This window comes from Molothrus ater, chromosome 1 (genome assembly GCF_012460135.2).
Source record: "Molothrus ater isolate BHLD 08-10-18 breed brown headed cowbird chromosome 1, BPBGC_Mater_1.1, whole genome shotgun sequence".
In the NCBI taxonomy this organism is placed as follows: Eukaryota; Metazoa; Chordata; class Aves; order Passeriformes; family Icteridae; genus Molothrus; species Molothrus ater.
This window is the reverse complement of record NC_050478.2, coordinates 152,530,464-152,545,089: the sequence shown is the minus strand read 5'-3', so window position 1 is coordinate 152,545,089 and position 14,626 is coordinate 152,530,464. Positions and strand designations below refer to the sequence as shown.

General features: G+C 49.7%; 1 protein-coding gene across 3 annotated transcripts in view; it reads right to left on the bottom strand.

Moving 5' to 3' along the window:
- The window catches only part of ARHGAP39 (Rho GTPase activating protein 39), a 109,937-nt gene that overhangs the window by 28,912 nt on the left and 66,399 nt on the right, over nucleotides 1–14,626 (bottom strand). For all 3 annotated transcript variants that reach the window (XM_054514605.1, XM_036402734.1, XM_036402716.1), the window contains exon 2: nucleotides 13,218–13,649. In XM_054514605.1, coding sequence (XP_054370580.1) covers nucleotides 13,218–13,649 — 432 coding nt within the window. The remainder of the gene's footprint in view (nucleotides 1–13,217; nucleotides 13,650–14,626) is intronic.

The window sequence follows — 14,626 nt, the reverse complement described above, 5'->3', positions numbered from 1 at the left end:
CAAATGAGCACAGGAAAATGTTCATTTTTGCCTTAGCATCCCTTCCCGACGGGAATGTGCTCGGATTTGGTCCCATTTGGAAAACACAGCAAATATTTCTCCAGAAAATGCCTGGAGAAATAACTTTATTCCAAAAAAACCATCCCTAAAATCCCCCCATGTTCCCTCGTTAAGGCTCTCCCGTTAATAAAATTCAGATCCGATGTTGGTTTCGGGAAGGAAAAAAAAAGAGGGAAAAGAAACAAAATCTTCCTAATAGGATAAAGCTCCAAAATTTTAGTGGAGCAAGGAGGCAATAAAATTAAGCTTCTGCCAAAGCCGATTTTAATGGGATTTAGCCCTGGAATTACGGACGGCTGTGTGGAATTGCTTAATCCCTTTTTCCTCGCCAGCGCGTGTGAATGGAATTCCGCCTCCCCCTCCTCCTCCTCCTCCTCCTCCTCTTCCTCCTCCTCCTCTTCCTCCTCCTCCTCCTCCTCCTCCTCCTCCCCCTCCTCCTCCTCCTCCTCCTCCTCTCCTCCTCCTCCAGGATTCCCGAGAGAAAGGCATCACCTCTGATCCCCGTGCTGTACCCAAATCCGTGGTGGAATTTAGATGGATCCTCACATCCATGTTGGAATCCAGATGGATCCCCAAATCCATGTCAGAATTTAGATGGATCCCCAAATCCATGGTGGAATTTAGATGGATCCCCAAATCTGTGGCGGAATCCAGATGGATCCCCAAATCCATGGTGGAATTTAGATGGATCCCCAAATCCGTGGAGGAATCCAGATGGATCCCCAAATCCATGGTGGAATTTAGATGGATCCCCAAATCTATGGCAGAATCCAGATGGATCCCCAAATCCATGGCGGAATCCAGATGGACCCTCAAATCCATGGCAGAATCCAGATGGACCCTCAAATCCATGGCAGAATCCAGATGGATCTCCAAATCCATGGTGGAATTTTGATGGATCCTCAAATCCATGGAGGAATCCAGATGGACCCTCAAGTCCATGGAGGAATCCAGATGGATTCCCACATCCATGGTGGAATTTAGATGGATCCTCACATCCATGGAGGAATCCAGATGGACCCTCAAGTCCATGGAGGAATCCAGATGGATTCCCACATCCATGTCAGAATTTAGATGGATCCCCAAATCCATGGTGGAATTTAGATGGATCCCCAAATCCATGTCAGAATTTAGATGGATCCCCAAATCCGTGGAGGAATCCAGATGGATCCCCAAATCCATGGTGGAATTTTGATGGATCCTCAAATCCATGGCTGAATCCAGATGGATCCCATCCCTGGAAGTGTCCAAGGCCAGGCTGGAGCAACCTGGGATAGGGGAAGGTGGATGGGCTTTAAGGTCCCTTCCAACCCAAACCATTCCGTGATTCCAGGAGATTTCTGGAGCTGTTCAAGGTCCTTCCCTGTGGATCTGCTTCCACCCCCATCCAGCACAGCAGCATCCCGGGTGGGAATGTCGGTTTTTCCATCTAAAAACTCCACCGGAACCCGGCCATGGCCAAAACGGGATTGTCAAACCCCATGGACACCGGAATTCCCCAGGCTGGATGGACCAAGAGCTCCTCCGCCCCCCTCCAGGACGGAATTCCCGCTCCTCTGGATCCCAGGTTTCTATTCCAGGTGCCAGCATCACGCTCCCCCATCCCTTATTTTGGCTCATCCGAAAATGGGTGGATTTTTCCTGGAATTTTTTGGAGTTGTCGCTTCCAAGATCTTCCCAATCCATCGGAGCCACGGCTTGGTTTCCATCCATCATTTTTCCCGCTGTTCCGTTTCCCGTCCGCGTTAATTAATCCCCGTCCAAACGAGCTCCAGGACTCCTCCTGTCCCTCCCTGACGAGGTTTGGAGTTGATGGACGAGTGAATCCATCCCAAATATTCCGAACGGGGGGGAGCTGGGCAGGGAATTTCCACGGGGATCCGCGCGGTTGCACGTTCCCAAGGGCGGCCGAGCCGGCCGCGCTCGCTTTCCCCGGATGAGCCGAGTTTTTGGGAATAATTAAAAGCCACCAGCTGAGATTCCAGCGTTAACGAGCGGACTCCGGAATCGGCCAGGGCAGGATTCCCAGCTGGTTCCTGTTCAATATTTAAACAGCAGCGCTGCTGGATTCCGGCTATCCCGGATTCCCAAGGGCAGGGATGCGACGGAGCGTGGCCCCGACCCTTGGCCAGCTGTTTTCCCAAGGTTTTTAAGGCGAATCCTTATGGATTTTTCTCGGCTAACAGATTTGTTGGATTAAAGGAGGAATTTCACGATGAGGGTGGTGAATCTGTGGATGCTCCGTCCCCGGAATATTCCAGGCTGGGTGGGATGGGGCTTGGAGCACCCTGGGATGGTGGAAGGTGGCCCTGCCCATGGAAAGAGGATGGAACTGGGTGGTTTTGAGGACCCTTCCCAACCCAACCCATTCCATGTTTGGGATCTTTCCCGGAATCTCCACCTTGGCCCAGTTTGTGTCCTCAAGCCAGACGTTCCCACCCAGCCTGGATCCATCCTTGGAAAAACCGGGATAATCTGGGAAACTCAACCCAAACAAATTCCCAAAGTGGGCATCAAGGTCTTCCACAAGAAAGGGACTACGACTGCATCCCAGAAATCCTGACGGATCGAATCAGACAAATCTTAAGGCAAATCCTTATGGATTTTTCTCGGCTAACAGATTTGTTGGATTAAAGGAGGAATTTCACGATGAGGGTGGTGAATCTGTGGATGCTCCATCCCTGGAATATTCCAGGCTGGGTGGGATGGGGCTTGGAGCACCCTGGGATGGTGGAAGGAATGAGGAGAAGGATTGGAAAATTTCCTGCCCATGGAAAGAGGATGGAACTGGGTGGTTTTGAGGATCCTTCCCAACCCAAACCATTCCATGTTTAGGATCTTTCCCGGAATCTCCACCTTGGCCCAGTTTGTGTCCTCAAGCCAGACGTTCCCACCCAACCTGGAACAACCGGGATAATCTGGGAAACTCAACCCAAACAAATTCCCAGAGTGGGCATCAAGGTCTTCCCCAAGCACGGGGGTTTCAGGCACTGGATTGCATCCCAGAAATCCTGATGGATAAAAATCTCATGGAGCTGACCACCAGCTCCAGCCAAAAACCCGACTGGTTTGGAAACCCGGCTTTGGTTTTGGAAAAGTGTCCTGAGGTCTCCCCAGAATCCTTCTCCGTGCAAAGCCGGCCCCGCTCCCTCATTTTCCCCTCCCACACCCCGTGCTCCATCCCGGTCATTCCCCACTGGATTCTCCCAGGTTTTTCAGGTGTTGGATAACCCAAAGGTTGCCCGGTTGTGGTCAAGCGAGGATTAAACCTTCCCTGGAACCTCCCGAGGCGTTCCCAACTCCCCTTCCTCCCCTGCCCTTGGGATAACGCTTCCCGGCATTCCCGAATCCTTGGGCGACCACCCGAGCACTCAGGAATGCTTTGTCCATCCCGCGGCCTTGCTGAGCTTCTGGAAGTTCTCCCCAACCCATCCTTGATCCACAGGAACCCTCGGAGCTCCGGCCCTGCCCCTCCCAGATTGCTGATAAGGACATCCAGGATATCCATAAGGACATCCAGATTGTTGATAAGGATCGGGAGAAGAGTCGGGATCGGCCTGGGAGCAGCCGAACGTTGGGGATGAACCCTCAACCGCCGCCCTCCGAGCCGGATGATCCGGATTTTATCCATCAAATCGTGTCCCTGGCCGGATGAGGGACGCATCCAAAGCCTTCCCGGGGCGCTTGGAAGGTGCTTTTCCATGAATAAAGGTGATTTTCCATTGATAAGGGTGATTTTCCAAAAATTAAGGTGATTTCCAATGGAAAAAAGTGATTTTCCAGTAATGAAGGTGATTTTCCGTTAATAAGTGTGGTTTTTCCAATGAAAAAGGAGATTTTCCACTAAGAAGGGCGATTTTACGATAATTAAGGTGATTTCCAATTTAAAAAAAAAGTAATTTTCCACTAATGAAGATTATTTTTCATTAAGAAGTGTGATTTTTCCAATGAAAAAGGTGATTTTCCACTAATAAGGAAAATGTCACCCAAATAAGTGCGATTTTCCAATAAAAAAATAATTTTCCAATAATTAAGGTGATTTCCAATGGAAAAAAGTGATTTTCCAGTAATGAAGGTGATTTTCCATTGATAAGTGTGATTTTCCAATGAAAAAGGAGATTTTTTCACTAATAAGGGCGATTTTCCAATAATTAAGGTGATTTCCAATTAAAAAAAAAAAGTAAATTTTTATAAGTAAATTTTCCACTAATGAAGATTATTTTCCATTAAGAAGTGGGATTTTCCGATGAAAAAGGCGATTTTCCATTAATAAGTGTGATTTTCCACACTTATTTCAATAATTTAGGTGATTTTCCAGGGATGAAGGTGATTTTTCATTAATAAGTGTGATTTTTCCAATGAAAAAGGTGATTTTCCACTAATTAGGGTGATTTACCAACAATAAAGGCGGTTTTCCAATAATTTAGGCGATTTTCCACTAACCGTGATGATTTTCCATTATTGTGTGATTTTCCAATGAAAAAGGTGATTTTCCACTAATAAGGGTGATTTTCCAATAATTAAGGTGATTTCCCCAGCAATTAAGGCGATTTTGCAGTAATTAAGATGATTTTTCATTAATGAAGATGATTTTTCATTGATAAGTGTGGTTTTCCAATAATTAAAGTGATTTTCCAATAATTAAGGTAATTTCCAATGTAAAAAAGTGATTTTTCCAGTGATGAAGATGATTTTTCATTAATTAATAAGTGTGATTTTCCAATGAAAAAGGTGATTTTCCACTAATAAGGAAAATTTCACCCTAATGAGGGCGGTTTTCCAAAAATCAGGGTGATTTTCCAATTAAAAAAAAATTTCCAATAATTAAGGTGATTTCCAATTAAAAAAAGTTATTTTCCAATAATTAAGGTGACTTCCAATGAAAAAAAGTGATTTTCCAGTAATGAAGGTGATTTTTCATTAATAAGTGTGATTTTTCCAATGAAAAAGGTGTTTTTCCACTAATAAGGGTGATTTTCCAATAATTAAGGTGATTTCCCCAGCAATTAAGGTGATTTTGCAGTAATTAAGATGATTTTTCATTAATGAAGATGATTTTTCATTGATAAGTGTGGTTTTCCAATAATTAGTGATTATTATAAAAAAGTGATTTTCCAATAATTAAGGTGATTTCCAATGTAAAAAAGTGATTTTCCAGTGATGAAGATGATTTTTCATTAATTAATAAGTGTGATTTTCCAATGAAAAAGGTGATTTTCCACTAATAAGGAAAATTTCACCCTAATGAGGACGGTTTTCCAAAAATCAGAGTGATTTTCCAATTAAAAAAAAATTTCCAATAATTAAGGTGACTTCCAATTAAAAAAAGTTATTTTCCAATAATTAAGGTGACTTCCAATGAAAAAAAGTGATTTTCCAGTAATGAAGGTGATTTTCCAATGAAAAAGGTGATTTTCCACTAATAAGGGTGATTTTCCAATAATTAAGGTGATTTCCCCAGCAATTAAGGTGATTTTGCAGTAATTAAGATGATTTTTCATCAATGAGAGTGGTTTTCCAATAATTAAGGTGATTTTCCAATAATTAAGGCAATTTCCACTTATAAAAAACGATTTTCCAGTAACGAAGACGACGTTTCGTCAATAAGCGCGATTCTCCAACGAAAAAGGTGATTTTCCACTAATTAGGGTGATTTTCCAATAACTAACGCGATTTTTCCCATAATTAAGGAGATTTCCCACCGACCAACGCGCCCTTTCACACCAATAAAATTAATTTTCCCTAAACCGCGTCTAAACCCAAATCCTCCGGCACTGACAGAAATTTACCCTGGGAATTTTTTTTTTTTCTTTTTAAAAATCGAACAAATCCAGCAGTTTTTTTGGGGTTTTTTTTTCCCCCCTAGGACAGGGCGCCATTCCCGAGCCTTTGGAAAACCAGGGAAAGCGAGCGGCAGGAAACAGCTCAGCTCCGTGGCAAGAGCCAGGAATAGAAGCGAAATCCCGGCTCCAAATCCTCGGGCTTCAATCGCCGCCCTGCGTACCCTCAATTACGGCGAAACTTCCAGGGTGGTTTCCTTGGGAATTACGCAACCGGAATTTCGGGGCCCGACGCAAGCGCTCGGGGGGGAATTAGGCGAATATCCGGAACATCCGCCCTAATCCGGGGGGATTCAAGGAAAGGATATTAAAAAAAAGCTTCGGCTCACGATTTCCACCCCCAGCTCGGAGCAAAAAATGCCAAATATGAGATTTTTGTTTTGTTTTGTTTTGTTTTGTTTGTTTGTTTTTTTTTCCTGGGAAATATTTGAGGATGGAATGAGGAAGAGGAGTCCGGTCTTGCTCGGGTTGTGCCGGAAATGTGTTTTCCACTGCTCATCCCCAAATATTTCCTCGGATAATTCCATCCCCCGGGGGGGCAGTTCCGCGGTCTCAATAAACTCAAGGATGGTGGGGAGGGAACGGGATTAAGGAAGGAGCCTGGAAAGTGGATTTGAGGATCTTGGAAGTCTTTTCCGACCTTTAATTCCATGGGAAAACTCACCCGGACGGGTGGGACGGGAGCCGGCGCTGTCGGAGCGCCCCCAGTGCCGGAGAAGGGGAAAGGAAGTTGAAGCCAAAGGAATTTCGGAGTTAGGAAAATCTCCCGCGGGGGAGGAATCAAATCTCTGGGATAAATTTGGGAATGCTGGGAGATCTCATCCAAGAATTTTCCAGCAATGCCCCATCATCCCCTGGAAGCGTCCGAGGCCGGGTTTAGGAGCAACCCAAAGTGTGGGAAGGGGCCTCAAAGACCACGGAATTCCGACCCCTTTGCCGTGGATTGGGATGTCCAGCGTCACTCAGAGATGGAATTTTTGCTGTGAAATGGGCGGGAATAAACCAAAACCAGGGATAAAACACCACAAAAAAAACCAAAAAAAACATTGGAAGACTGAATTTGGGATCCTTCCTCGCAATTCGGGAAATTGAGGATCTCCTGGAACCAGGGGAAGAGGCCGAAGCCGGGGAATTTCCAGGTGATCCTTAAATTTCACAAAAAATCTCCAGGAGAGCTCAGCTGGGATGGATCCGGCTCCTCGTCACGGGTTCCAGAAGGGTGGAAAGAGGAGATGATTCCGCGTCCTGTAGGACGAGGATCCTCGGATCGTCCGGGGATTGTCCAACAGATGGGAAAACGGGAAAAAGCAAAGCAAACAAACGCTGGAATGGAATTCCCGGAAAAAACTGTGGATGCCCCGTCCTTGGAAACGTCCAAGGCAAGCATGGGTGGAGCTTGGAGCAAAGTTGGGATTTTGGGAAAGTTGTCCCAGGGGGATGGAACTGGAAAAAACAGGAATTTGTTGGCACAGGCAGCAAATAAAAGGGAGGGGGAAAAAAAAAAATCTGAATTGCAAAAATTCCAAGAATTCCAAGCATTCCGTCCAACATTCCCATCCAGAGCTGGATTCATCTCCAGCCAAATCCGGAGGTGCTCTGGTTCCTAAATCCCAAATTTTAAGGGAGGCCCCGGGAGCGGATTCCAATAGAAACTTCCCCACTCATCCCAAATTCCCTTTTCCGACCAGATGAGCCGAGCTTATCCAGAAACCTTTAAACGAGACTTCCCGGGATGGGACCCGGACCGGGAGATTCCACCAGGAAACCTCCAGAGCTCCTCCCCAGCTGCGGATCTTCCGCGAGAAACCCAACCGGGATCCGGGAGTCACGGGATCTCATGGGATTTCATGGAATCATGGAATGGTTGGGGTTGGAAGGGGCCTCCAAAACCATGGAATTGCACTCCGAGGGCAGGAGGGAGCCCGTGCTGGTTTTCCCGGCCCCCACACCGTGGATGAAGCACCGGGAAGAGGAGGGTTTCCGGGGGAATGCCGTAGTCTGGGAATGGGATGGGATTGAGGTTCCCACAGCACCAGGGATTGGAAAGACGGAGAAATTCCAGGCCATCCTCTTTGTCCTTCAGGGATGGGAGGCAGGTTTTGGGGGTGGATCCAGATCCGGGTGGGAATTTCAACATTTCCAGGATTAAAAAATTTCCTTCTTTTTTTTTTTTTTTTCCTTTTGTTCCTTAGTGGAACAAAAACTTCATCAAATTGTGGGAATTTCATGGAAGTTACACAGAAAAACTTCATCAAATGCCCAGCCTGGTTTGGGCTGGAAGGGAAAATCCCTATCCCGGGTTGCTCCAACCTGGCCTTGGACACTTCCAGGGATCCAGGGGCAGCCACAGATCCTCTGGGAATTCCATCCCAGCCCCTCGCCACCCTCCCAGCCAGGAATTCCTTCCCAAAATCCCATCTGTCCCTGCCCTCTGGATGCGGGAAGCCATTCCCTGTGTCCTGTCCCTCCATCCCTTTATCCCAAGTCCCTCTCCAGCTCTCCTGGATCCCTTCAGGCTCTGGAAGCGGCTCTGAGGTTTCCCTGGATCCTTTTCCAGGATGAATATTCCCACTTCTCCCAAGCTCCTCCTGGCTCCTCACACTGGGAGACCTCACCCAGCTGGGAAAATCCAACGCTTGGATGAAGAGAAGCCCAGAATTCCAAGCCTTAAGCTCCTGCTGGCGGCAGGACACTGGGAAGGAAACTCCTGAGGATCTTCTCCATGCCTTGGTCTTCCCACGTGGTTTTCCAGAGCAACTCCAAGTCCTCAGTTTCTCTTCCCTCTCATCCTGGGGGAAGGTTGGGAATCCCTGCCAGGACCTGGAAAACCCTTGGGCAGCAGGCGCTGCAGGGATTCGTGTCCCTGATCCCGCCGTTTTCCAAACCCGGGCACCTCCAGCGCCTCCTGGAAAAGGAAATGAACGGAGAGAATTCCAAGGAAAACTCGTGGGGCGCTCAAATTGGGTGTTTCAGAGATTTGAGGCATCTTTCATTCCACAAATCTGCTTTTTTTGGGATTTTTTGGAGTCAGGGAAACGGCTGCTGCCTGGAAAGGGGGTGGTTGCTGGTCCCAGAGATCTGCAGCGGGCGCATTCCAGGGATTGGGTTTTGAGCGAATTTCCCTTGGATACTCCAGGAAGATTTAAATGCTGTGTTTTATCTCCGATATCCCAGCGCCTTCGGAACCGGGACGTGCAAAAAAAAAAAAAAGTGGGAATCCTGAGGAATAGCTCGGGCACAACTTCCCGGCAGATGAGATCTGGGTGAAGGCTCCTCGCATCCCAAGATTCCTGCGTTTCAAGGGTCCAAGGAAAACGCTCCAGGCGGTCGAAAATCCACTCCCTTGTCCTTCAAGCTTCCCCTCGGAATTCCTCCTTGGAGAAGCAGCGGCAAGGCCCAGTTTTCCGTGGAAAAGGCTTCTTTTTCCCTTGCCTGGCACCTTCTCCAAGGATTTCAAGCCAGTAACCTGAGACACTTTCCGACGGTGCGGAAAATCCCGACACGGGAAAATCCGGCCGACGTTCCCGCTCCGAGATTTCACGGCTGTCAAGTCACGCCCCGGAGAAAAGCCGCCACCACTTTAAGACAAGCGTGGAAAACTCCGTGGAAAAGCTGGGAAATCTCGCCGGGAAGGCTCTGCTGGCCGCCAGGACGGAGCTGCCGCTGATATCCCGGGGCTGATTCCAGAGCCGGATCCGGATGCTGATTGGAACAAACCCCACGTCACTGTGGAAGTGTGAGGCGATTCCGGCGGGATCCAGGAGCCTGGCAACAGCAAATTCCCTGTGGATTCCAAGGGCTGACCCACATGGGCGGGATGGGACATCCCCATGGATGTGAGGAATGGACTGGGAGAGGCCTCCAGCATCCGGAGGTGCTCTGGTTCCTAAATCCTAAATTTTAAGGGAGGCCCCGGATGTGAATTCCAATAGAAACTTCCCCACTCATCCCAAATTCCCTTTTCCGACCAGATGAGCCGAGCTTAGCCAGAAACCTTTAAATGAGATTTCCTGGGATGGGACCCGGACCGGGAGGTTCCACCAGGAAACCTCCAGAGCTCCTCCGCAGGTGCGGATCTTCCGCGAGAAACGCAACCGGGATCTGGGAATCCTTCACGGAATTTCATGGGATTTTGTGGAATCATGGAATGGTTGGGGTTGGAAGGGACCTTCAAGACAATGGAATTATGCAGGGACACCTTCTGCTATCCCAGGTTGCTCCAAGCCCCTTCCAACCTGGCCTTGGACACTTCCCGGGATAGGGAAAATGCAGGAATGGGGAAAATGTGCAGGAACGGGGAAAATGCTGGAATGGGGAAAATGCAGGAATGGTTTTTTTTTTTTCCCAGCCACGATATTTGGATCAAGGGTGGGACGCAGCCATGGTTTGGATGGGATGCAGCTGGAAATTCCAGTCAGCAGGAATTTCTGCTCCCTCTAGTGGCGTCTAAATTTAAAAAAAAAAAAAAAATTTAACGAATCTTTAAAGCTCCAGGACCCAGGATCTGCTCAATCCCAAACCCTGGAATGGCCAAGACCTGGAATTCCTGGAGATTTGAGGACACAGCCTCCCACTGGCCAAACCCAGCCAAGGGTTCCTTTTCCTGAATTCCTTTTCCCGAATTCCTTTTCCCTTCCAGGAGATTTCCAGGGATTAACCATTTTTTATTTGAGAATCCTGCCCTCCTCCAAGCTGATCCAGCAGATTTGCATCCCATAATGGGAACGGGGAATGTGTTGGTGCAGGACACCAAGGAATTTGTGACCTGGAGTGTCCGTGATGTGGGAATCGGATCCCCTGTGGGAATCCCCCCAGAGAGCTGCTGATCCCACCTCGGGAATGATCCTTTTCCCAGGAAATTCCTGATCCCATTTTGGGAATGATCCTTTTCCCAAGAAATTCCTGCATCCCACCTTGGGAATGATCCTTTTCCCAGGAAATTCCTGGTCCCACCTTGGGAATGATCCTTTCCCCAGGAAATTCCTGATCCCACCTCGGGAATGATCCTTTCCCCAGGAAATTCTTGGTCCCACTTTGGGAAATGATCCTTTCCCCAGGAAATTCCTGATCCCACCCCTGTTCTTGCAGCAAATCCCAGGGAATTTAAAATCCATCCCCAGGTCCTTGTTAACCCCTCACGCCGCTTTGGGAGTGGGATCCTGCTCCATCGACATCTCCTGGGCTCACTTCCCACCAGGAAAAAGGAGGGAATTCTGCCCCTCTGCCCTGCTCAGGTGAGATCCCACCTGGAATTCTGCACCCAGCTCCAGGATCCAACACCAGGAGGACCTGGAGCTGCTGGAGCAATTCCAGAGGAGGCCACGGAGATGCTCCAAGGGCTGGAGCCAGGCTGGGAGAGCTTGGAATGTCCAGCCTGGAAAAGGCTCCAAGGAGACCTCAAAGCCCTTTCCAGCGCCTGGAGGGGCTCCCGGAGAGCTGGAGAGGGATTTGGGACAAGGGATGGAGGGACAGGACACAGGGAATGGCTTCCCACTGGCAGAGGGCAGGGATGGATGGGATTTTTGGAAAGGAATTCCTGGCTGGGAGGGTGGTGAGGGGCTGGGATGGAATTCCCAGAGAAGCTGTGGCTGCCCCTGGATCCCTGGAAATGTCCCAGGCCAGGTTGGATGGGGCTTGGAACAACCTGGGACGGTGGAAGGTGTCCCTGCCCATGGAAAAGGCTGAAATTCCATGATCTTCCAGCCCTCTTCCATCCCATCCCATCCCATTCCTTGATTCTGCAATTCCACGACTCCGTGATTCCACATCCGCCTGCAGTGAACGGCCCCAAATCCCAGTCTCCATTCCCAAAATCCCCCTGCTCCAGAAGGATCCCCCCCCATTCCCAGGCCCAGAGATTCCATCAGAGCCTCTCCCGGGACCTGGGGAAGGCGGAACCTTCCCGCGGAGCCTCGCGTGTCCCACATGGAAGCACCTGCCAAGCCGGGAATTCCTGCTCCCATCTGGCCACAGTTTTCTGGCAGCAGGAGCTGGGAACGGGAATTCCACCCCAGATTGGTCTCCTCAACCTGGCCGGGTCCTGAACGTGGCCAAAAGCATCAATTAAGGGAAGACAAACACATTAATTAACGACCCGCCTCAGGACTCCCAGGAAAGCCGCGGCTGCTCCAAATCCCTGGAATTGTCCCAAGTGAGGCTGGGAGGGTGGGAGGCGGAGGAGGTGGAAAAAGATGGATTTTAAAGCTCCTTTCCAACCCAAACCGTTCCGCGATTCCGAGATTTGCAGCTTTTAATCCACAAGAGATGAAAGGACAGCGGAGGAGTGGCACGAATGTCTCCAGACGTTGTCCTTGGGAACGGAGCGCCGGCTCCCTTCTCCTTCCCGAGGGAAATCCTCCCTGCCAGGAGCTCCCCAGACCTGTGGGACAAGCTGTGGTCGTGGGGTGAATCATCCCAGCTCCGCAGGGAGACCTTACCCAGGGAAATCATTTACAACCACGCCAGGCTCTAAACCCAAATTTCCAATCCTAAAAATGAATTCCAAGAGGATGAGAAATTATTCCTTTAGGGAAACTTCCCGCCAGGAACACCTAAAACACGCCTAAGGTGGGGAAACACCTTTTCCTGATGTTTTTCCCTCTTCCTCCTCGTTTTTTGGAGGATCCAGCTCAGTGGAGACCCACCAGGGGTCAAGCATGAGGAACCAACCCCAAACCCAGGTCTTTACCCAAGACCTGCGGGATTTTGCTCTTGGACACCACCAGCACTGGAAATTCCCGACCTTCTCCCGCCCAGGCTCTAAACCCGAACTTCCAATCCAAAAAACGAATTCCAAGAGGACGAGAAATTATTCCTTTAGGGAAACTTCCCGCCAGGAACACCTAAAACACACCTAAGGTGGGGAAACACCTTTTCCTGATGTTTTTCCCTCTTCCTCCTCGTTTTTTGGAGGATCCAACTCGGTGGAGACCCACCAGGGGTCAAGCATGAGCAACCAACCCCAAACCCAGGTCTTTACCCAAGACCTGCGGGATTTTGCTCTTGGACACCACCAGCACTGGAAATTCCCGACCTTCTCCCGCCCAGGCTCTAAACCCGAACTTCCAATCCTAAAAACGAATTCCAAGAGGACGAGAAATTATTCCTTTAGGGAAACTTCCCGCCGGGAACACCTACCCTGATGTTTTTCCCTCTTCCTCCTCGTTTTTTGGAGGATCCAGCTCAGTGGAGACCAACCAGGGGTCAAGCATCGGAACCAACCCCAAACCATCTTTGCCCAAGACCTGCGGGATTTTGCTCTTGGACACCACCAGCACTGGAAATTCCCGACCTTCTCCCACCCCATCCCACCTTTACCTTTCCGTTTCCTCCTTCACCACGGAATACTGGCTGGGCTGGCGGCTCGGGCGCTGCTCCTGCACCTTCTCGCTGCCCTCCAGCTCCTGCTCCAAGGACGAGCTGGTGCTTCCCTCCCTGCTGACATTGCTGCTCCTGCCGGGGCTGTTTTCCGTGGAAGCCCGCGGCGACTCCGTGTTCTGCTTCAGCGTCTGCAGCTTGGCCAGCGGGATGATGTCGCAGTTCTGGGGACGGTGCCACACCGTCCTCTGCGTGGTGGCATTGTAGTAGTAGAAGCGCGAGGTGTTGGGGTCGAAGAGCTCCCACCACTGGTTCTCATTGGTGCGCTTGATCCGCACGCCGGCGGGCGGGTCCCACACGCACTCCCCCGTGATCAGGTTGGCGTACATGCGCTCCCGGGTCCGAGGCTCGATGATTTCCACCCATTCCAGCCTGGGGAAAGGACAGGGAGAGAAGGGAAGCGTCAACCGAGTGACCTTGGAAGGTCACCCAAGGTCTGATGATTTTGTGATTTGACTCGAGCGCGGGATGGAGATGAGCGACTGCTCAACTCTTCCTTCCGCCCCCATCGAGTCTCCTGTGTCCAAGACTTGATAAATCCCACCCATTCCAGCCTGGGAAAGGACAGGGAGAGAACGGAAACGTCAACCCAGAGACCTTGGAAGGTCACCCAAGGTCTGATGGTTCTGTGGTTTGACGCCAGAAAGGGATGGAGAAGGGCGACTGCTCAGCTCTTCCTTCCACCCCCACTGAATCTCCCGTGTCCAAGACTCAATGATTCCCACCCATTCCACTCTGCAAAAAAACAAGGACAGAGGGGAAGCATCAACCAAGGTCCTGCCCAACCCCAACCACCCAATGATTCCATGATTGGACGCGAGCGCAGGATGGAGAAGAGCGACTGCTCAACTCTTCCTTGCACCATCGAGTCTCCTGTGTCCAAGACTTGATAAATCCCACCCATTACAGCCTGGGAAAGGACAAGGAGAGAACGGAAACGTCAACCCAGAGACCTTGGAAGGTCACCCAACCTGATGATTCCATGATTTGACGCGAGCGCGGGATGGAGAAGAGCGACTGCTCAACTCTTCCTTCCACCCCCATCAAATATTCCATGTCCAAGACTTGATGATTCCCACCCATTCCAGCCTGGGAAAGGACAGGGAGAGGGGAAGCATCAACCAAGGTCCTGCCCAACCCCAACCACCCCATGATTCCATGATTTGACGCAAGCAAGGGATGGAGAAGAGCGACTGCTCAACTCTTCCTTGCACCATCGAGTCTCCTGTGTCCAAGACTTGATAAATCCCACCCATTCCAGCCTGGGAAAGGACAAGGAGAGAACGGAAACGTCAACCAAGAGACCTTGGAAGGTCACCCAAGCCACCCCCTGATTTTGTGATTTGACG